At 46.6% G+C, this 23,161-nt stretch overlaps 1 protein-coding gene across 13 annotated transcripts in view; it reads left to right on the top strand.

Moving 5' to 3' along the window:
- Positions 1 to 23,161, top strand: part of GON4L (gon-4 like) — a 63,748-nt gene that overhangs the window by 24,481 nt on the left and 16,106 nt on the right. For 12 of the 13 annotated variants that reach the window (XR_006777190.2, XM_087854960.1, XM_045784081.2 and 9 more), the window contains 10 exons: positions 627 to 746; positions 1,492 to 1,662; positions 5,387 to 5,579; positions 10,486 to 10,587; positions 15,905 to 15,945; positions 16,538 to 16,641; positions 19,026 to 19,224; positions 19,705 to 19,791; positions 20,943 to 21,111; positions 22,371 to 22,515. Coding sequence is in view for 12 of the 13 variants with exons in the window: in XM_087854960.1 (XP_087711086.1) it covers positions 627 to 746; positions 1,492 to 1,662; positions 5,387 to 5,579; positions 10,486 to 10,587; positions 15,905 to 15,945; positions 16,538 to 16,641; positions 19,026 to 19,224; positions 19,705 to 19,791; positions 20,943 to 21,111; positions 22,371 to 22,515 (1,331 nt within the window). In the remaining variant the exon portion in view is untranslated. The remainder of the gene's footprint in view (positions 1 to 626; positions 747 to 1,491; positions 1,663 to 5,386; positions 5,580 to 10,485; positions 10,588 to 15,904; positions 15,946 to 16,537; positions 16,642 to 19,025; positions 19,225 to 19,704; positions 19,792 to 20,942; positions 21,112 to 22,370; positions 22,516 to 23,161) is intronic. The other variant, XM_087854958.1, reaches the window with a different exon arrangement.

The following is a 23,161-nucleotide window of genomic DNA, read 5'->3' as shown; positions in this document are numbered from 1 at the left end:
TGCATGAGACCAGGACTGAGAGCTGTTTTCTCCTCTTCATACTCCCTTTGTGTTTTCGTTTTATATTGTGAAATAGCACACACGTGTAACATGCAGAACTGTGCCCAGAATAAATACTCAACAATACAGCTTCTGTCATTATAAGGCGATGGTCTGAAGCTCCCTCCAAAGTCCTTAAACGTAGTGTGGCCAGTGCACCCCTTGGGCTCTTCTCTTTGTAGCTCTGTTGCCGGCGTGTGCGGCACCACACACCCCAGTCCTGTTCTGTACCGTCTCTGAGCCTGGACAGTTGTGTCTGGCTTTTTTATTTTCTTTGTTTCATTGTTAATCCTTCGTGGTTTGTCGACACTGTTGCTAATGGCTGCACTTTACTCATTTTCATTGCTGGGCGATACTTTGTTTCTTAGTGTATTTGACTTGTTTTCAAAAGGATTTTAAACCATTGTCTTGCCCTTCCGATGAGGAGGGCAATCTGATCTCTGTGGTCACTGCAGAATATTAAACTTCTATTTAAGTTTTATTTTCTCCTCTTTGACTAAATTGGTTCATTTTCTTGAGATATTTCAGACTCAGTGGGGATGAGGCAAGGGCAGAAATTTGGAAACTGAACCGGATTTGTTTCTTAGAGTTTGTTGGAAAGTGATGTTGAGAGCACCGCTTCGTCTCCACGGGGGGCGAAGAAGTCCAGGTTGAGGCAATCTTCCGAGATGACCGAGACCGATGAGGAGGGGGGCATGCTGTCAGAGGTAAGTCTGCGTCGTACAGAGGAGATGAGGGAGAGGGGACTGAAGTAGGCTGGCTGGCTGTCTCCTTTACCGCCACTGCCTTCCTGGTCCTTGTGGCTGCTTACAACTGTTCGGGTTTCAAAGTCCTTTAAGTTGGGGCGCCTGGGTGGCGCAGTCGGTGAGCATCTGACTCTTGCTTTCAGCTCGGGTCGTGATCTCAGGGTGAGATTGAGGCTGTGTCAGGCTCTGCGCTCAGCAGCGAGTCTGTCTGCCCCTCCCTCCGCTTGTGTGCATGCTCGCGCTCTCAATAAATAAATAAATAAATAAATAAATAAATAAATAAATAAATAAAATTAAACAGAACAAAGTTCTTTAAGTGAGTGAACAGTTGACAGGAAAAGTGGGGCTCCTCAGGGGGAGAGCGCTTTTCTGAGTTCTCATTAAGGAGCAAATACTAGTGATGAGTGGTTTCTTTTCTACCTTTGTCTTCTTTGTGATATCGTCCTGAAGCCATTTTTATTAGATTTCCCACTCTTGGTAACCTAAGTAGCATCCTGTTGGCTACATTGGAAATAAGCTAGAACCTGATTAGATTAATATATTTGATGATGCTTTTGTTTTTCTGGAGCTCTGGACTGGAAGAGGAAAATCCCTGACGTAGAAAAGATGAGCTCCTCTCCCCCGGCCTTTTTTATTTTTTCTCCTTTTCCTCCTTCTTTCTTTCTCCTCTCCTCTAATTTTTTAACATAGTTGCCTTTTTAATCAGGCTGAGAAAGTCACCACACCTGCCGTCAGGCACATCAGTGCTGAGGTGGTGCCCATGGGGCCCCCGCCTCCCCCAAAGCCCAAGCAGACCAGGGACAGTGCTTTCATGGAGAAGTTGCACGCAGTAGATGAGGAGCTGGCTTCCAGTCCCGTCTGCATGGACTCTTTCCAGGTAAACAGTATAACTAAATCACTGCGAAAGTCAAATGGAGGAATGTCGTTGTTCAGGTCGGGAAGGGAGACGGGAAGACACTGAGTTCTGGTAAATAAGTAAGAGTCATGGAAATGCAGGTCTTTGATACTCTGGTTCGTGCTGTTTTATTTTGAGAGTTGCAGCTCCTAGGGAAGGAATAAGGTATGTAATGGACAGCATTTTAAAATGTGGAACACGGGGACAGCCTTCCACCGGATCCCCTAGATTGTAACCTTTAGTACAGTTGCTCTATTGTTCCTGCCGCTTTCTCTGTCTGTACGTGTACTGGTTTACCTTAGTCACTTCACAGTATGTTGCAGTCATGATGCTCTTTCACCCCTAAACACTGTAGCATTTATTTTCTAAAAATGAGGGCATTCAGTTTTGAAGTCATATTATCTAATCTATAAAGTCCTTTTTTAGATTTTACCAGATGTCCCAGTAGCGCCCTTTCTAGAAAAAGAAACATTTTCCCTGATGCAGGATCCAGTCCACATAGGGTCTTGTCTCCTGGCATGTTTTTGTTTTCATTTTTAAAGTAATCTCTGTGCCCAGTGTGGGGCTCGAACTCACGACTCTGAGATCAGGAGTCATGTGCTCTCCTCAGTGAACTGGCCACGTGCCCCTTGTAGCATCCTTTAACCTGGGACAGTTTCTCAGTATTTGTCTTTCATAACCTTGGCATCTTTGACCTGTATAGTCTATTATTTTACAGAATGTTCCTCAATTTAGATTATTCTGCTGTTTCATCATAATTAGATTCAGGTTGTGCACTTTTGGCACAAGCACCACGGAATCGACATGTCCTTCCCAGTGCCTCTCATCACCTCTGTTGTGTGAATTGGGATCACGTGGTTATAGTGATGTCTGCTTAACTTCCTCATTACGAAGCTATTTCTCCTTGTTACACTCACTAATATGTATCTTACGGGGATATCCTTTGAGGCCAGATGTCTTTTCCCACTAACTTTAGCACCCATTGCTTATTCTTGCTTGAAAAGTCATGACTGTGGTCACTGTCAGTTGATGAGTTTCTAAATCCCACCATTTGGCCAGTTCGTTTGAATGTTTCGGATTTTCTCCACCAGTCTTGTAGGTTAGTAAAAGATATGTCTGTCCAAAAATTTTAAAAGAGAATATTGAGTGGAACGCTCCTGAAAGAGTCATTTAATCTAATCACCGTGCTTCGGGGTGAGTAAATAGTGTGAGGGGGTGATAGTGTTTTGTATAAACACTTATTCATACATGTCCCAAATGATGGAAGTCAGGGAATAACTGTACAAGACAGAAGGGTCTTTCCTCTTGGAGAGAGAGATGCCACAAACAAACGATTTCAGATGGTGGTAAGTGCTATGGCTAAATAAAAGCGGAGAAGTCAGGTAATGCCCACCAGAGTGCTTCCATAGGATCACCAGAAGTGGCCTCCTTGGGCGCCTGGCTGGCTCAGTCAGTGGAGCACCTGACTCTTGGTCTTGGGGTTGTGAGTTCGAGCCCTATGTTGGGTGTAGAGATTATTTAAAAATAAAATCTTAAAAAAAAAAAGACCTTGAGGAGGTGACATTTGAGCTGAGATCTGAATTAGAAGGAGCCGTGCATCGAAACGATTTGGGGAAAAGTGTCCCATACAGAGGAGAGAGTACATTCACAGTCCCCAAGATGAGAACAGCATTGTCATGTGTAAGGGACAGAAACGAGCTGAAGCCTGGGGACCATGGAGAGAGGAGTAGGGGTGAGGACAGAGAGCTGGGTAGGAGCTAGGTCATGAGGGTCTTGGAAATGCGATAAGGAGTTTAGATTTTATTTCACAATTGAAAAGCTTTGTGTGATTTTTTTTTAAAAAGATTTTATTTATTTATTTGACAGAGAGAGAGACAGCCAGCGAGAGAGGGAACACAAGCAGGGGGAGTGGGAGAGGAAGAAGCAGGCTCATAGAGGATGAGCCTGATGTGGGGCTCCATCCCAGAATGCCGGGATCACTCCCTGAGCCGAAGGCAGACGCTTAACCACTGTGCCACCCAGGCGCCCCTTTGTATGATATTTTCTGATTGACGTTAAACACTTCCCTTTGGTTAAGGCGTGGGCAGCACTCTGTAGGAGAGCGAGGGAGGAAACCAAGTAGTCTGTTAGTAGATGGCTGCAGTCGTCCAGGGAGTACTTCCTGAAGTCCCTATCCAAATTCCAGCTGCTTTTTTTTTTTGGCAGAAATTGATAGGCTTATCCTGAAATTCACATGGAAATGCAAGGGACCCAGAATAGCTAAAACAATCTTGAGAAAACAAGTTGGAGGTCTATACTTCCTGATTTCAAAATTTATTACAAAGTTACAGTAATCAATCAACACAGGTTGGTATTGGCATAAGAATAGTCCTATGGATCAATGGAATAGAATCAAGAGTCCAGAAATAAATCCTTAGTTTATGGTCAGCTGGTTTTTGACAAGTATGCCAAGATCAGTAATGGTGCCAGAGTAATCTTTTCAGCAGATGGTGCTGGGACACCTGGAACTCCACATCCAAAAGTATAAAGTACCCTTACCTCACACCAAATAGAAAACTTAATGCAAAATAGATCATTGACCTAAATATGAGAGCTAAAAGTATAAAACTCTTAGAGGAAAACATAGGAGTAGTGGGCCTTGTATCCATAATATATAAAGAACTCTTCAACCCAACAATGAAAAGACAGCCCCAAAATGGGCAAAGGATATGAATAGATCGTTCTCTGAAGAAGACCTACACATGGCCAGGAAGTGTGTGAAAAGATGCTCAACATCATTAGTCATTAGAAAATTGCAGATGAAAAGCACAAGATACCACTTCCCACCCACTCGGCTGGCTTAATAAAAGGATGGACAGTAAAAGTCTTGGCAGGGTGTGGAGGAAGGTAGAACCCTCACACGCTGCTGGTGGGAACGTGAAATGGTGCGGCCACTTGGGAAGAGGGTTTGGTGGTTCCTCAGAAAGTTAACCGTAGTGACTGTATGGCTCCAGGGGAACTAAAAACATACAGCCAAGTAAAAACGAGTCCACAAATGTTCTTGGTGGCATTACTCAATAAACTTTCCCGAAGTGGAAACAACACAGATTTCCCTCACCTGATAAATGGACACACCGAAGTGTAGATGGGCTGTCGTTATGCAGTGAGAAGGAGTGAGGCACTGACGCACGCCACGCGCGGGCGAACTCTGAAAATGTCACGCTAAGTAAAAAGCCAGGGACAAAAGGCCACATACTGTAGGATTCCATGTGTGTAACATGTCCAGCCTAAGGAAATCTGTGGACACAGAAAGTATATGAGTGGTTGTCAGGGTCAGGGAACAGGGGAGAATGGGGAACGACTCCTAATGGGATCGGGGTTTCTGTTAGGGGTGAGGAAATGTTCTGGAATTAGATACTGGTGATGGCCCCTCAGCTCTGTGAATGCAGTAAAATGCACTCAGTTGTACACTTTAAAAGGATGAATTTTATGGTATGTAAATTGTATCTTAGTAAAGCTGCTATAAATGTTTCTGAAATGTTGGTTTTAAAACTGATGTCATTGTCCTTAAAGTTTCTCAAAGAATAAGAACCCCAAGTTGTTTAGGAAAGAGACGTGATTTAAGCCAGGAAGAGGAGGGTGCCGGTCGAGGAGGCCTGAGGAGGGTTGGAGAGTCGGGAAGCACCAGGCGCTGAGTGACATGTGTTATCCCTTCTTTGTTGGCAAGCCCATGGATGACAGCCTCATTGCGTTCCGGACCCGCTCTAAGATGCCTCTGAAAGACGTTCCCCTGGGGCAGCTTGAGGCAGAGCTCCGGGCTCCAGACATCACCCCAGACATGTATGACCCCAATACAGCAGACGACGAGGACTGGAAGGTGTGGCTGGGGGGGCTCATGAACGATGATGTGGGAAATGAGGGTAAGTGGGGCCCTTGGCATTTTCTACCTCCCTTGTCCGTTTTCTCTGTGGTAAAATTTTCGTTAGAAGCTTAAAGGAAGGGGGTGTTTTTGGTTAACTGAATTTAATTGTATGTCACTTAGAATATTCTTTAAATCAGTAGTTAAGTCCCCTTCTTTTTTGGGTTACGAATCTTTGAGGACAGTTGGCCCACATTACATTAGTCTCCGGTGTTCAGTGTGTGATGCGACGTGTGCACGCGGTGCCGTGCTCCCAGCACGCAGCTGCCGTCTTGCACACATCGCTGTTACAGTACCACGGACTCTCTGCCTTACGGCGTGCTGGTTACGGATCCTTTGGGGAATCTTCTGAATGCGAAGAATTGTCCGCTGAAACGTAAATGCAGAAATAGTTTTATATATGATTTCATGCGAGTGCGGTGACTCGCTTGAAGACTCGTCTCAGTTAAGGGTCTTCGTAATGCACGTGGAAGAGCGTTAGCCGTCACCGTGCTGAACCAGAGTCGCTAGACTTTGGGGAGGGCAGGGGAATCTGCTGTAACAGGGCTTCCTTCCATCTCTAGAGCTGGCATCTCTGCTCCTTTTTGTCACTCAGTTCCATCCTCAGACCTGTTTTTTCCCTGTGGTCATAAGCACACCATCTATGTTGTGCTTCGTCTCCCCATCAGAAGGACTCTGTGCTGTAGGGTTCACTTCGAAAAATCCAGAGGAACTCCTCAGATTGGCTTGGTGTGGTCACAGGTCCACTGTCTCGGTGCTGTGTGGTATTAGGGGAGACGCTCGCAGCGTGGAGTCCTGTGATTGGCGGCACCCACGGGAACAGCGTGGTTGCAGGAGGCAGTTACCCAGAGGACGAGGTCGTATTTCCACAAGTCGGGGAGGAGCATTGCTCAGACAGAAACAGTGTTGACTGCCGGCTCCAGGGTGGAGAATCCCTGCTACAACCCGTATGCTTTTAGACTGTAACTTACTGCTTCAGTCTGGAGAGAGAAACGTTACGGAAGTTGTCTTTGGGGGATTTTTTGTGTATCATAGTGGAAGTCGGGCATCATTGCTCATTTTGTGCAATAACTGTCTGTGGATTTACAGGATGCAAGAGATCACCTTCGTTTATGGTGATTCCTGATGATGTCACATTCTTTTGATGGAATCAGGGAAATTTTGTTCTTGTGGTTTCTTTTTGACCTTTTGGTGGAGAGTGATCAGAATATTCTTTTTAGCTGTGTCATGGAAGACTCACACTTTTTAAAAAAATGTAATTACATACAAGCTGCAGAGCACATCTTTATTCTTTTCCCTGTCTTCTAAGAACAGCTACATGGGATTTGTATGTTGAAAAGAGTAATGCTTTAAGATAAATAGGAGAGGTATGGTTTCAATGGAAATAGACTGGGTAAACATGTAATGCGCAGGTTAGGCTAGCAGTAAGTCAGCACAAGTGAATGAAACAGTAAGTCTTGAATAATATACCTTATGGAGCTATTCATTATATGATCCATGGCTCAGCGATAGTTTGTCACACTCCTTTTACGAGACATTGTGCTAAGATCATGAGAGATAAAGCATAATCATTATGTCAGAGATTAAAACGCCCATGAGTGGTGCCTGGTCCATCGTTAGATGCACAATACATTTCAGATGAATGACGTTGAATCAACTTAGATATGCCATAAAAGTGGCATAAGTGCCGTTCCAAGGTTTTGTCGGAGGGAGAGAGCATTCCTGTTTAGGGTGTTTCAGAGGCAGCTCTATGAAAGACGTGGTAATTGACCTGGGCCTTTGAAGGGTGTTTGACAGCAGTGCTGGTGAGGAGAGGAGGTGATAGGAGAGCACTGTCCTCCGAGGAGTCTTCCAGTCTCTGCATTGTAACTATAGGAACAGTACAGGGTTGGTGGGAAGAAATCAAATACTGTAGAAAGAAAACTGTGAACACCCCTCCCCACGATGACAGTTTCATGATCCAGAGGGATCACACATTGTTTTCATGGATTTTTTTGGGGGGGGGGATTTATAAATCTCTTGATGTTTGTTTATCGACACTTTGTTTTTCTACCAACCCACCCCAGGTTCCATGACACCAAGGCTCAGAGCCTCTGCAGAAGGGTACAAACAGGGGCACTTGTAGTTCTATCCATTTCGCAAAAATCTCTGAGAATTTTGCGTTGCCCTGTGTTGCAGAATCAGTTTGTTAGGCTGCTAGGATTTGAGGCAAGTTTAATGTTCTAGGAAGGTGTCGCATGGAAGGAAGGCTCAGGGATAGAAAGCATTTGTTAAGTGGATATGACTCTTCATAAGCAAGCTCTGCGTCTTTTTTCCTTAAGCCTAAGCTAAGACACAGTCTTGAACTAAGGCAGTTCCTCGTGGCTTTATCCGCAGTGGCAGCTCATGCCTGATTTTCCCTGATTTCGCTCGGTGTAGCTGAAAGAGCTGAGAGGGTGGCAGTTGAGGAGGAAAGGCCAGGCAGAGCCTTGGGCGTCAGGAGTTTGGGAGCCCGAGGCAGCGCTGCTCCTGGTTTCATCCCTAGAACCTGACTCAGAGTCCAGGAGTGGGATGGTGTGCGTGCTGGCTTGTGTTAGTTAACGATACAGATTCCAGGGCCTCACCCCACTGAGTCAGAATCTTCAGTGGCTGTGGTCTAGGGATCTAATTCTTATGCATCCTAAATATTGGAAACTGCTGGTCTGGGAGGCGTGAGCATGTGTGATCAGAGTGGACTGAGAAAGTGGAATGATGGTTAGCAGGGAGGGTGACAGTCCTCTTTTTTTAAAACTGTATTTGTTGGTGGTGGTGGTTACATATTAGGATGGATTTAAAAAAGAGAGCACAAAGCCAGTGAGTAGGGACGGTGTGGGCCCTGTGTACCAGCTGACCTACTGAGTGCTGAGAGACGGGAACGGCGCTAGACACAGATCGCAGAGCCGCACGCCCGCCAGACGCTGGTCTCTTTTGTAGCATCGCGTGGCTGTTCTCCCATGTTCCTACTACCATCTGATGTGCATGGTATTAAAATGAGAATCTCATTTGCCAAAAGTGACTGGAAGGCTTCACTGGAGGTGCACGGCAAGCTGAGGTCAGCTGGGTGGACGCCGGCCTTGTTAATCAGTCAGGAGTGAGAGGGCGTATTCCACCACCAAGGACTTAACAGCTAAGAACTCCGAAGAAGCCTTCCTGAATGACTTTCCAGCGTGTGCGGCAAACGGGTGCTCAGAATAGGGGCCGACCCATTTGTGTGGCGTGGGCAGAAGCTGCCTGTTGTGGTTCTTGCACGCGAACAGATGGGGCTCCAAACCCGTGCACGCTCCCCACAGGTCGGAGCTCTTCCCGGAGCTTTCATCGTTTGGCGTGTTTGTGCAGAGCCTGCCTTGAAGACGCTGACAGAGGAGGTGCTATAGAGATGGGGAAGACAGGATTCCATTCGGAAGGATTTGAAGAGTTTTTATTGGGAACATAAATGCACAAATGGATGAAAAAGACTGACATTTAAATAGCTATATTATAAATGATGCCAATTAATATATTATAACCTGAGTGTAAATGCGGAGTGAAAGACATCAGGTTAGATTGGGGCTAATCAGTACAGGTTTTCCAGTGATCATGAATCAAAATTGTGTGTATATATTTTTATTTTTAATGAAGGATACGCATTTATTACAAAAAAATGAAAATATGATGGAAGGGTACAGAGAGGAAAATATTCATCTTAATGCTTTGTAGTCATTCTCTGTGTACTCAACCAAGCACCTGTGCACCTCAGTAATTGTTCCCATGAAGGGGTCATACTGCGTTTGCGGCTTGCTTCTTTTACTTAACAGAATTCAGACAATTTTCCACTGTCACACTTACAGACTACCTCTCCCATTTAATGGCTACACAGTAGTAAGGAGTTTAGTTATTCCCGTTTGGCAGACTTTCCTTTTTTTTTTTTTTAAGATTTTTATTAATTTATTAGAGAGAGGGAGGGAGTGGGGGGAGAGGCAGAAGGAGAAGCAGACTCCCCGCCAAGCGAGGTGCCCGATCCCAGGACCTGAGCTGAAGGCAGACCCCTGACCGCGGAGCCGCCCAGGAGCTCCTGTTTTTTTGTTTTAATTCAGCTCCTCGGTTGTACTAGCCCCAGTCCGAGTTCTCAAGTGCCGCCTGTTCCTGGAGCTGCCGTCACCGTGCTAGGCACGTGCAGGACACTTCCATCGGCACCGAGTGGTCCTCCAGACAGCACTTACCTACTAAGGCTGTCTTGGAACTTCATAACATAAATCACCTTATAACGAACAGTTGGGTAATTCAGTGACTCCTTCACAGCTTTTATCTAGGAGTCATAGCATCGATACCAGAGAAACACGCTATTTCTTCTGTGCCCTAACAAAGCAACTGTTTATTCTTTTTGTGTATTCTTAGTGATTTCCGAGTCTTACTGTAGGGATGTAACTTCTCACACAGAGGATTATTGTGTGTTTCTGTTGTGTTATACTTGGTCCTGCACATTCACATTTTGCGTGTATATACTGTTTTATACTAAGGCATCGGAATTAGAGTCATTCCCTAGTCGTTGGGAATTAGAGTCCTCTTTTTTTCACTATCAGTGCCTTTGTATGTGTAGTTTTACAAAAGTATTATTTTCATGAGGTGCACTAGTCAAAGTGGGGTTGCTGAGATAAATTATGTGTTCAGTTTTCTGGCTTTTGCTGCATTTTGGCAGATTCGAGTCTTTTTTGAAGGAAGGAGAGAACTTGGCTGACTGGAGAGACTAGGTGGGATGTGTCAGCTATGGGAAATGAGCTGTGCAAACACACTGGGGAGAAAAATAAGTTATTTAAAAACTTTATTGGAAAATCTTAGAGTGCTGAAAATCTTACATTTTCATCCGTGGGAGGAGTTCGGAGCGGGGACTAAGTGTCTCCGTTTTTCCCTAGACGAGGCCGATGACGACGACGATCCGGAATACAACTTCCTGGAAGACCTTGATGAGCCCGACACAGAGGATTTCCGCACCGACCGGGCCGTGAGGATCACCAGTGAGTCTGTTGACGAGCACTCTTGCTCTTCACTGCCCCACGTCTACCTTTGTTTACTTTGTAGAATTTGGAGGGTGAAGTTTGCAGCCCATTCAGGTCGAGACATTTAAGCTTGTTGTACCCATTTATTTCTGTAACTTTTTAAATTTATGTATGTATTGAGGAAGCCTGTCAGTCATTCACTTACACGTCCCACAGTCCTGCCCTGAGTCCGGTATGTGGCGGGGGTTGCACCTGTGATATCAAAATGAATAAGGCATGGCCTGTGCCCTGTAGGACCTCAGCTCAAGTAGGGGACACAGACAGACAAAGTTAAAATACAACGTGATAGGTGCTGTAATGGCTTGTGTATACGGTTCCTAGTGCCTGAAAGAGGGTGTGATCTCCGGTCGGATGGTGTACAGTAGGCTGGGTGGGCTGGCGAAGGACTCACACGGTGAGATGTTTTATCTCAGTTTTGAAGGAGAAATAAGTTTTGGGTGAGGGTCACATGGCTGGCTCAGTCGGTAGACCGTGCAACTCTTGATCTTGGGTCTGTGAGTTCGAGCCCCATGTTGGGTGTGGAGATTATGTTTATTTTAAAAATAAAATCTTTAAAAAAGAAAGAAGAAATTTTGGGTGGATATTGCAAATAGGCAGAAGACTACCCGCCAACCACGGATGCGTGGAAGAACAGTATCATGCTTGGAAAATGTGAGTCTCTTGGTTATGGAACTGTGAGTGTGCGGTGGTAGAAAGGTAAGCAGCGTTCGGGTCCTGGAGAACCTTGAATTTGAAGTTTGCTCTGTCAAAAAGAAGAGCTCGGTTTTTGGTGGGAAATCAATAGGAGCTGATCTGGATTTTAGAGATACTACTTTGCTTTAACACCAATTTAATCTGTTAATTTGATGGGTAGAAAGAGCAAGATTGGAGGCATGGAAAAGAGTTGAATGACTTGACGTGGTTTGAGTTATTTGTTTAAAAAATTACTTCATTGGCTATGTTGCCAATGATAGAAAACGTATGTTTCAGAAAGTATTGATTTTTTAGTGTTTATTTTTAATAAATAAATAAATAAATAAATAAATAATGTTTAAAAAGATTTTATTTATTTATTTGACACAGAGAGAGGGAGTGAGCACCAGCAGGGAGTAGTGGCAGAGGGAGAAACAGGCCCCCCGCTGAGCAGGGAGCCCAATGCGGGGCTCGATCCCGGGACCCCGGGATCATGACCTGAGCCCAAGGCAGAGGCTTAACCAACTGAGCCACCCAGGCATCCCAGAAAGTATCGATTTTTACTGAGTGTGTGTGTGACCCTGACCTGGAATAGCATACCCAGCATGGTGAAGGTGGGATGCCGGCTTCATGAGCACGCAGACACACTTCCTGTGATCTGCGTAGACAGCGCCGCTGTCCGTGCGGAGAGAACCACGCAGACACGGTCCTTTAGGACTGTTGTTCTAGTTTGTTGCTTTATTTCCGCTTTCATCTTGTTTTTGGGATTAGAATGCCATTTCCTTTATGAAGATCTTCTCTTGTTTGCTGTGTGAGGACAATTAAGGTTAGAGTAAGTGTTGAAAGGAATCAGTGTAGGACGAAAAGGCTTGAGGATTTAGGCTTTGAGAAAACTGGAGGGTCTGGGAAAGTATGAGAAAAGTCCAGGAAGTCTAGTGTCAGAAACCAAGGGCAGGTTCTGCGAAGGAGCATCTGCTCTGCCGATGCTGGTAACGAAGCGCGTCTGCTGGAAGCCGGGAGCTAGATCTCATTTCGGCTTGGCTCCCGTCCTGGAGTGCATTTACCTTCCTTATTTGTCTGTCCGTCTCTTTCTTCACGTTACAGATCGTTTCTCAGGAAGACCCTCCCCAGTGAGCACGTTTCTTCCCGCTTTGCACCCCACACCCGTCGGTGCTCTCTTTGTAGTGCGCGCCTCTCTCCTGGTTGCTCAGACCCTGTCCGTCGTCTCCCCTGGCCTGCGAGCTTCTCGGCGAGCCCGTGCTGTTGGTGGTCCTAGCGTCAGGTTTTGGCCAAATAGGGACCTTTTCTGGGATGCCTGAACGAAGGGCCATCCTTTCTTGTCGTAGGGTTCTGTGATCATACGTAAAAACTGGGATGGAATTCCAGTTTTGTTCCCACCCCTTGTCCTCTTGTGTCTTATGCTATCATATTATCCCTATGAGCTGACTTATCCTTACGCGGACAAAAATTTAAAAATAAAAAAAAAGCATAGAACCGTAGAGTTTGGAAAGCTTTCTGTGTTCCTGTGTTTTTAGCTTCTCTGTGTCTGGGTGACCTCCAGTGCCCGGGGCTTGTCAGTCCTGAAGGCAGCATGTCCTCATCTTGAGCACCTCCTTAACTAACATTTTCCTTACTGAACCGACGAGTACTTGTGATGTATTCCTGTTTGTCCTTTGTTCCTACAAAATGTAATTTACTCCCAAGCATGCATAGTAAAAGGTGTTCCTTTCCCTTTGTTTTTTCTTTGCTGTGCCAAACATACTGAGTTTCTTCAGTTCTCCAAACACAGTACCTTCCAGACCTCTCACTACCCCAGCCATCATCCTTTGGATTCTGGCCTTTATTTTTTTACTTAAATATTTTTAAGCAGGCTCCATGCCCAGTGTGGAACCTAGTGTGGGGCTTGAACTCACGACCCTGAGATCAAGACCTGAGCTGAGATCAAGAGTTGGTCACCTAACCGACTGAGCCACCCAGGCATCCCTGGCTTTTATTTTTTTATAAGCATTTCTCCCATTATATTTTTTTTTATGGAACTTCTAAAATTCATAGGAGAGTTGAAAGCCTTGTACACTGAACACCCATACACCTGCCACCTAGTTTCTGTAAGTAACTTCTAATATATCTGCTTTATAATGTGGCTCATCACCCGTCTCTCTGTCCGTCTGTGAATCTGTGTGGGCTTTTCTCATGCACTTCGGAGTGGCTTGCAAATAGCAGCATACTTCACTCCTAAACATTTCAGCATATGCCTATCATTCATTCAGGCTCAATATTTATCTACAGTTTCTCTTTTAGGTAAATTTATGCACAGTGTATTACACACGTTTAGTGCACCATTCAGTGAGTCCGGCTGTGCTTCTGCCTGTGTAACCAAACCCCTATGGGAATATGGAACTGTCACCCCAGAAAGCTCCCTCAGGCCCCTTCTGAATCATTCCCCTCACCATCCTCCCTGAGGCAACCGCTGTTCTGGGTTTTTTCTCTAACAGATCGGATTTGCCTGCTTTAGAACTTCATGTAAATGCAGTATGCGCTCTCTCCTCTAGAGCTTTCAGCATAAAGTTTTTGAGATTCATCTGTACTGACACATATCACTACTTTTCCCCCTTTTATTCTGAGTGGGATTCCATTGTATAAACATACCAGTTTATCTTTTCTTAAATCTATTCTCAGGTGTTGATGGACACCTGGGTGTTTCTAATTTTTGCTTATCTTGAATAAAGCTGCTCAGAACTTTCTTGTGCAAACCTTTCCTGGACAGATGTTTCCTTTCTCTTGTGTCAGCTGTCCAGGAGAGGAATCACTGGCCAGAGGGGAGATGTATGTTTAGTTTTATAAGAAATCGCCAGATTTTTTCCAAAGTGGATTTCCATTTTACCTTCTCATCAGAATTTTATTTGCTCTACATCTTCACCAGCATTTCGATTTTAGGTTTTTATTGTTTTTTTATTTTTATTTTTTATTTTTATTTATTTATTTATTTATTTATTTTTTAAAGATTTTATTTATTTATTCGACAGAGATAGAGACAGCCAGCGAGAGAGGGAACACAGGCAGGGGGAGTGGGAGAGGAAGAAGCAGGCTCATAGCGGAGGAGCCTGATGTGGGACTCGATCCCAGAACGCCGGGATCACGCCCTGAGCCGAAGGCAGACGCTTAACCGCTGTGCCACCCAGGCGCCCCTAGGTTTTTATTGTTTTTTTAAAGATTTTATTTATTTATTTGACAGAGAGAGCCAGTGAGAGGGGCACACAAGCAGGGGGAGTAGGAGAGGGAGAAGCAAGCTCCAGCGGAGGAGCCCGATGTGGGGCTCGGTCCCAGGATCTTGGGATCACACCCTGAGCCGAAGGCAATCGCTTAACGACTGAGCTATCCAGGAGCCCCTCGATTTTAGCTTTTTAATGCCCTCTTAAGAAGGGCTTTTGCAGGGGCACCTGGGTGGCTCAGTCGTTAAGCGTCTGCCTTCGGCTCAGGGTGTGATCCCAGCGTTCTGGGATCAAGCCCCACATCGGGCTCCTCCGCTGGGAGCCCGCTTCTTCCTCTCCCACTCCCCCTGCTTGTGTTCCCTCTCTCGCTGGCTGTCTCTCTCTCTCTGTCAAATAAATAAGTAAAATCTTAAAAAAAAAAAAAAAAGGCTTTTGCAGAAAAGATCACCAATAGGTCTGGGTCCTCTGGACGTGGTCTGAGACTATGCTAGTTCTGTGACAGGCTTGCCTTCATGGATACTTGTGCTGTTTTGAGTAGCTGTGTCATATTGAACTTGAGGTCAGCCAAAACATTCAGATCTTTTTCAGATTTTTTTGAGCAATTTCATGTTTTTGTGCACTTAAGAGACTGATTTTTTAAATCCTAAATGTAAGACTTTAAATTTGTCCCATTAAGTTTCATCCACTTAATTTGAGAAAACATGGAATTTTGAATCTGTCATCAGTTGGTCTAGCAATCCCTTTTGACTTTATATGATTTACAGATTGGTAAGTGTGTTTTTGGGTCTTCTAGGTTATTGATGGAGTTGCTTTGTAGTTCCTGGAGACTTCTCTCGTGACTCCCGTTCAGTAGGCTAGGCCAGCAAGCTATGAATTATCCTTGTTGGGAAATTATCTGGCTCACATTTCCTGCATTCTCCCCATTGGGACTTTAGCTTCTAGAGAGTGAGACTGTTAGTTTTGTTTTTTGTTTTTTCTGTTTTTTTTTATAGAAAGGGTGGGGGGTGCTGGTGAAGGGGTGGGGAGGGAGAGAGGGAGAGGAGAGAGAGAATCTTAAACAGGCTCCATGCTCAGCACGATACCCCATGTGGGGCTTGATCTCACGACCCTGAGGTCATGACCCAAGCCGAAATCAAGAGTCAGATACTTAACTGACTGAGCCATCCAGGTGCCCCGTGAGACTGTTAGCTCTGTCCTGTGTCCCCTAGCATCTAGAACAGGGCTTGAGGCATAGTTGGGAGTCAGTAAATGTGTTTGAATGAACAGATGACAGATAGATGTGAAGGTTTTGTCAGATGTCTTGCTGGAAACAAGACGCAGTGTCTCTGTGGAATTCCCGCCTATGGGAACGTGAGATGGACCTGGACCAACAACGCCGTTTGGCTTCTTTTCAGAGAAGGAGGTGAATGAACTGATGGAAGAACTGTTCGAAACCGTGAGTAGTGATGCGGACTGGGAGCTCGGGATGGTGGAGTGGCCTCTCCAGCTCGCTCTGTCCTCTGCTTCCAAGCCCCCTCCCTCCACAAGGCTGGTTTGGCCAAGTCAGTTCACCTTTCAGCCCCCTTGGGAGTGGATGTAGTGGGAGGGGAGTTTTGCTCGCTAATACGCTTTGATTGTCCATACGTAGGTGATTCTTAGTAAAATTCTCCTCGCAAACTTTGGATGGCCTCGCCAGCCATATTCAGTGCGTCCTTAAAGATGGCAAATTAGTTTTTGGATTATTCTGGGCACAGATAGTTACCTTTCTCATAAACTTGTCTCTTGAAAGATAGTTCTGATCATTCTTAGTTATCTGTGCTCTGTCTTCACCATTTCAAGTGGCTGATTCAGAGACCGTGTTCCTCATAATAGTCGGCCGTGTGCAGGACTGCGGGTGCCCTGAAGCGGGAAAGGTCTTGAGGCGCTCTTTCTGCGTGCCAGCATTGCTAGCGCCCTGTAGACTATAGTCTTCGCTTTCCCTTCTCACTGCTGGGGGGACTGCCTCACGCCCCTTCCCCAGGGTCACCCTCCTTCCCCTGTGCCCTCAGTTCCAAGACGAGATGGGGCTCTCCAACGTGGAAGATGACGGCCCAGAGGAGGAGGAGCGCGCGGCTGAGCCCCGGCCCAGCTTCAACACCCCTCAAGCCCTGCGGTAGGCTAGCCAGACGTTGCGGTGCGGAATGGGGGAAGAGTGGGTTCAGCGTCCCGTCGCTACGTGCCCACGGTTGCTGGTGGGGGGACGTGCGGCCCCGTGGGGCGTGCGGTCTCCGGGAGGAAGTCTCCTTGTCATGGGGCGGTGCAGCTGCAGACCAGGCTGCGTCTGTTTGGGAAGGGAGAGAAAGCAGCAGCTGGCTTCCGTAGCAGCTTCTCCAGGTGAGCGGTGCTGGAGAGGTGTGAGGACCCTGTGGCCAGCCACAGAAACCACCACTTTTGCAAGAGCCCGTGGGTCCCTTTGTTCTCCTCGTTGGCCACTGGTGTCGGGTAAATGTTAACGCACGTTCGTCAGGCACCGTGGTGGCATTGAGCCGACCGGAAGCCTCTGCAGTCTGAAGTAGACGTCCCGCCCTCTTCACACAAGGCCGGCACTTCCGTTTCTCCACCCAGGAAGTGGAGGCTTTCATTTTTGCCCTGTTCATGCGACGGGCTTGTGTAATCCACTTGTATCTTCCCGAACTGTTATCCATTCTGAGTAGCGGTCACGTGGGCAGGTGACTGGCTAGCTAGCGGTCTGGGCCCCGCACCGCGGATGGAGCAGAGCAAAGCTGGGAGACCCACGGCCTCCGCTAGTCCTGTGTTTTCACAGCCTGACCTAAATGGAGAGCTTGGGAGCCCCCCGAAAGCCAGGCCTTCAGGGAACGTGCAGTTTAGTAGGAAAGCAAGGTATGCCAACCATTGTGTAACAGCCGGGAATAGAGTTCATACTGCAGTAGGATAAACACCGTGATGGAATCACAACAGGATTTCAGGATCCCCCACCCCCGTTTTGTTTTGGCTTTGTTGAGGAATAATTGACAAGTTGTAAGACATCGAAAGAGTGCTCCCTGGTGATTTGATGCAGGGAAACATTGTGAACGGGTCTCCCCATTGAGTTAGTTAACATTGTCGCCTCACATATTTCCTTTCTGGGGGGAAATGTTTTCAAGATTTCTGAGTCTTTATTTGACCCACTTACTGCAAGCCATATTTCATAGTTCACTTGATCTATAAACATACTTCGATTCCACTAATAAACTCTGTGTATGAATTCTTTAGATTTGGGATTTATAGAACCTCTTTAAAACCCTGGTTAAAGACCAGCTGTCTCTGGCGCTCGCTCAGTTCATCTGCACGGGCTGCTGCCCCTTCCCATTCAGCCGAAACTGCAAACCTGGTTTAGTCTTTGACTAAGTGAGAGATCACGGGGAGAGTGAGCCATCTGTGTCCCTCTTATCAGCCAGCTAAGTAATATTTCATAAAACCAGGGGCAGGCTCTTTGTGCTTTGTCTACTTTTTTCATGTTTCTGTTTCTCTGTTGCTCTGCTAGGAGCACAGATAATGGAGAGTTTTCTGTTCTCAGTAAACATTGTACAGAGGACTCTCCTTGTCTTTAGGTTTTTACCCTGTACATGCCCACACTCACAGTAAATACTGCAAAAGGACACATAATCTTTATCTGCAGAGGCTGTAGAAAAGTTATCATTTAACTGTTGTTACAATATAGAGGATTTCATGAAATAGGATATCCTGCTGGTTGTACCTGCTTGAGCTGGTCTGTCCTGATCACATAGGGTATCAGCTCGCCCATAGTCCCTTGAGTGTCCTGCTCTGCCCCAGAACTAGGCTGTGAGCTAGGTATGTGGATGCTTGCTTCAGTACTGGCCGGTCTCTCTCCAGAGGCAGGGGTGGGAGGGTGGGTTAGACAGCTGAGAGGAGGGGTGCGGAGGGGCTACAAGAGGATATACTCACAGTGGGAGCCAGCTTCTCACTGTCCTTCCCAGCTGTCCTGTGTTTCAGTGTATCCCCTTCTTGCTTCATACTAACTCTTTAAATTTTTTAAAAAAGGAAGGCAGGGCAGCCTAAGCGGATGGGAGTGGCAGGAGGGCAGAAGCTGGACCTGGGGTGGGGTCATGGGCAGATTAGGGAACAAATGCTGGACTTGGAGAAGCTCTTGGAGGAGATCCTCTGACACCGTTGGGAACATGTTCAGGGTACTGTGGGTGATGAGTTCTTCCCATTGGCTCTTTGACTGCTTTGTTATCCAGACATTTCTCTGCTCCTAGAGTTTTGTTTAATTTCTCCTTTGTTTGTGTGTTACTTAGAAGACTGATTGTAGAAGAATGGGGGGGGCGACAGGGCAATTCAGAGCTATCTTATTTGCATTTATGCTAACAACTTTGCGGAAAGATTTGGATAGGCTAGGAGTTTGTTGGCTAGAGTGGGATGTCGGGATTAGCAGAAGATGGAAGTATTCAGACTCTTAGCCACCGTCAGGAGGCGTCGGGTGTGTTGCGAGCCTAGGGAAATGTCCAAATTCGGTCGTCTCCCTCCCGGGGACAGGTTTGAGGAACCCCTGGCCAACTTGCTGAACGAGCAGCACCGCACAGTGAAGGAGCAGCTGGAGCAGCTGAAGATGAAGAAATCCTCAGGCCGGCAGCAGCAGGAGGTGGAGAGGGTGAAGCCCCAGCCTGAGAAGGTCCATCAGACGCTGACTCTGGACCCGGTGCAGAGAGGGCGCCTCCAGCAGCAGATGCAGCAGGTGAGGCCCCTCCGGGGACGGCAGGCCCAGCCTAGCAGTTGTCCGAAAGTCAGAAACTGGTGCCTTGATGCCCGCTGAAATCATGGGGCCAGAAGATCTTCGCAGCGTGGAGGACCTTGGAAGGACATCATGTTGGTATCCTTACGGGCAGGCAAGAATGCAAATGCACGTAACGGTCCTCGTTTTCCAAGGTCACATTTTCCAGAGTCTTTGGTGATCCGTTCTGAATTTAACAGCCTCACTTGCTGGAGGAGTTCTAATTCCAGTCCCTCTGGTTTGAGGGTAAACTTCCTCTCGTTCTGTCATTTTGCTCAAGGGGAACGGATCTGAGAAATTCACACCAAGATATGGTGCCCATCTCCTAGTCTCTTTGGAAAGCAAAACGTGTGGTAACATTGCAGACATCTTGGTAAGGTCTTCTGGGTGCTGGAAATGATAACATCGTAACGTGTCACCATGTTATTTTCTTTCCTTTCCCAGCATGTTCAGCTCTTGACGCAAATTCACCTCCTCGCCTCCTCCAACCCCAACCTCAGTTCGGAGGCCAGTACCACCAGGATATTTCTTGTAAGGTTCCAAGTATCCTTCACTCTAAAGACTTGGGCATCCGTTAGCTTAGGGGTCACTTCTCCTAGATGGTCACCCAGCACCACCTACATTTCCTCTTCTCTCCGGCATGTTCTAGCAGCTATTCCTGCGGCTTCCTGTGTTTGCTAAGAGAACATCAGCCTCTGACCCTGTGTGGGACCAGGGAGCATAGCCGTTTCCTTAAGACTATTCCTCTGACTTTTTTATTGGGTACTCTTCCTCATCTGTTTTTTTTTTTTTAAGGTTTTATTTATTTATTCATTATTTGGGAGAGAGAACGAGTGTGCACGAGCAGGATGAGGGGCAGAGGGACAAGGAGAAGCAGACTCCCCACCGAGCAAGGAGCCTGATGCGGGCCTCAGTCCTAGACCCTGAAATCATGACCTGAGCCAAAAGCAGGCACACAACTGACTGAGCCACCCAGGCACGCCTCCTCTTCCTCATCTTTAGACCCACCCTGACTTCTTAGGTTTTTGGTACTTCTGTTCTTTTTATTGAATTCATTATCCATTCATTAGGCTCAACATTAGTATTTTGTGTATAAAATTAATCTTGGTCATGGGGCACCTGGGTGGCTCAGTCGTTAAGTGTCTGCCTTTGGCTCAGGGCATGATCCCAGGGTCCTGGGATCGAGCCCCACATCAGGGAGCCTGCTGCTTCCTCTCCCGCTCCCCCTGCTTGTGTTACCTCTCTCGCTGGCTGTCTCTCTCTCTGTCAAATAAATAAAATCTTTAAAAAAAATTTATCTTGGTCATGACATTTTTAAGTATTTTGGAGGAAGGGCTTTTACTTTTGAAATTTCCTAGGTGTTATTCAGAGAAACCAAAAGACAAAAAATTTTAACTGTTCTCACTCTTGAGAACCTTTATTCTAGGTGGGGAGCTAGACCATCCATCCGAAAGGCTGAGGAATAAGAAGAGATGAGTGTATCATAAACAGAATCCCCGCATATCTGAGGACTCTGCAAAAGAGTAGTCTTAATGGAGTGATGTTAATTATGGAGGACCGAATGATGATTTTTATCTGTTTCTGTCCTCTAGCAGGAGGGACAGATTTCCCTTAGAGGCTGGTGAGGGTCGCCGGTAGTAAGTTTCTGGGGCTGAGGTCTCCTTTGTGCCCTGTCTCCTCAGAAAGAGCTGGGCACCTTCGCTCAGAGCTCTGTCGCACTCCACCAGTCCATTCCTGGCTTTCAGACCTTGTTCCAGCCCTGCAACCTGCTGGGGGCAGTGCAGCTCATCGAAGACTTCAACACGCACGTCAGCATCGATTGGAGTCCTCGCAAAACCGTCAAGAAGACTGGTAGGGAACCCGTGTCCACTTCTGCTTTTTGCCTGCATTGAGAGGTGGGGGTCCTATCGCGAACCTCTCTTCCCAGGAGACAGAACATCTGTACTATCGTCCTTGGTCCCCACTGTCTGCGTTCCAGGAGGACGTGACAGTGTTTGGGCCTCCATGAGGGCTGGGACGTGGTCCTCGGCAGATGTGAGGGCGGGAAGCAGCAAGAGAGAGGCCAGTGGGGTCTGCGGAAGATGAAAGGCTCGTGGTCAAGTTTTTACTCTCTGCTTCATTAAGATACTTCTATTTCCCTTCATGGTTGTAGTGGTATCTCCATTTTGAATGAAATGTTGATTTGGGAATTAGGCACAAATTAGAGATGCTGTACATTGCCATTTTCAGTATTTTAAAGATTTGTGCAGGTTTGCTTTCTACTGTGCAGTTTTTAGTAATTTTCGAGAAGACATTTGCTGTTCCCTTGAGCTGAATAATTGCTTCTGATTAGTTTCCTGGTTTAGCAGAGGAGCTGTGGTTTGAAATCCCTGACTCTTGCCGTTAGATTGAATATAGTTGAGTTCAAGTGCATTATGTTATAGACTCTGATCTCAGACGACTTTCTTAGCTCTGCAGTGGTAATGAAACCCTAACATCATGGCTTGGTAATGAATTACACATACAGTGTCCTGTGTTTTTCTTCTGGGGATATAAAAATACCATTTATGGAAGGAGAACTATGGATATAGTGGTGCTTTCCATGTCTGGAAAGGCAGACGTGCCTGAAATTGAGAGGCGTAGGCAGCAAGGCAGAAACGAGTGAGACTGAAATGCCTCGTTCCTTTTATGGTTTTTGTTCCCAACCCCAGGAGGAATCTGGGAGGACTTAATGAAAGTTAAGTAAGAATCAAATCAGATAAAGTCTAGAATACCAGATTTGTGAGGGAGACGAAAGGGGTTGGCATCTTATCCTGGAAGAAGGCAAGCATTGTTGCCGGTCCCGTCCCTTCCAAGGACTTCGGGGGAGGAGGCGGCCGTGTTTGCGCGCACGCTGTGTGCCAGGGCTCGTGCTGCTGAGGGAAGATGAGTGTGTCCGTGTTCAGTGGCACCGAGCGGGACTCCCCGTAGGCGCATTGGGCTGAGGACGATGCTGGGAACTTCTGGGGGAGGGGAGGTGGGACACCGCCAGGAAGGGGAGCTCTAGCTAAATGCAGACATGCATTCAGAAGCTTTTGTGAAGCCCTCTTTTGTTCTAGAATTTCATTTACCACAGAATTGTTTCCTCACAGCAGACGAATTTCCCTGTTTGCCAAAACAAGTGGCTTGGATCCTGGCCACAAGCAAGGTTTTCATGTACCCAGAGCTGCTTCCAGTGTGTTCTCTGAAGGCGAAGAACCCCCAGGATAAGATTTTCTTCACCAAGGCCGAGGACAAGTAAGGGTTTGCTGTGGGGGAGCAGAAGCACCGAGGGCCCTGAGGAGAAGACCTAGTTCTTTCTCTTGAGCTCAGGGCAGTCAGGCACGTGTCACCCGGCACGGACACAGGAGACCGGAAGCCGAGCCGGAGGGCCGGGCGCAGCTCTGCGGCGTGTCTGCTCCAGCAGTGCTAGGCACTGCTCTTTTTGAGGAACAATGTAAACTTTTTGGAAACATTTTAACTTGTTTTTTTGCTTTTTTACTTTTTATAAAAACTAATCTCATAGTACTGGTAGAGGACATTTTTCAAAGGAAAAAATTTTTACCCATTATCCTAACCACCTCATGACAACAATTTTTCTTTCCTTCTTTCTTTCTTTTTTTTTTTTTAAAGAGTTTTTATTTATTTATTCGACAGAGATAGAGACAGCCAGCGAGAGAGGGAACACAAGCAGGGGGAGTGGGAGAGGAAGAAGCAGGCTCATAGCGGAGGAGCCTGATGTGGGGCTCGATCCCATAACACCGGGATCACGCCCTGAGCCAAAGGCAGACGCTTAACCGCTGTGCCACCCAGGCGCCCCCTTCTTTCTTTCTTCCTTTCAATTTTAAGTAAGCTCCATGCCCAGCATGGGGCTCGAACTCACAACCCCAAGATCGAGAGTCAC

This window comes from Ursus americanus, chromosome 2 (assembly GCF_024610735.1).
Source record: "Ursus americanus isolate L20-20 chromosome 2, mUrsAme1.1.p, whole genome shotgun sequence".
Classification (NCBI taxonomy): Eukaryota; Metazoa; Chordata; class Mammalia; order Carnivora; family Ursidae; genus Ursus; species Ursus americanus.
The sequence above is the reverse complement of the archived record's forward strand: the minus strand, read 5'-3'. Positions and strand labels throughout refer to the sequence as shown.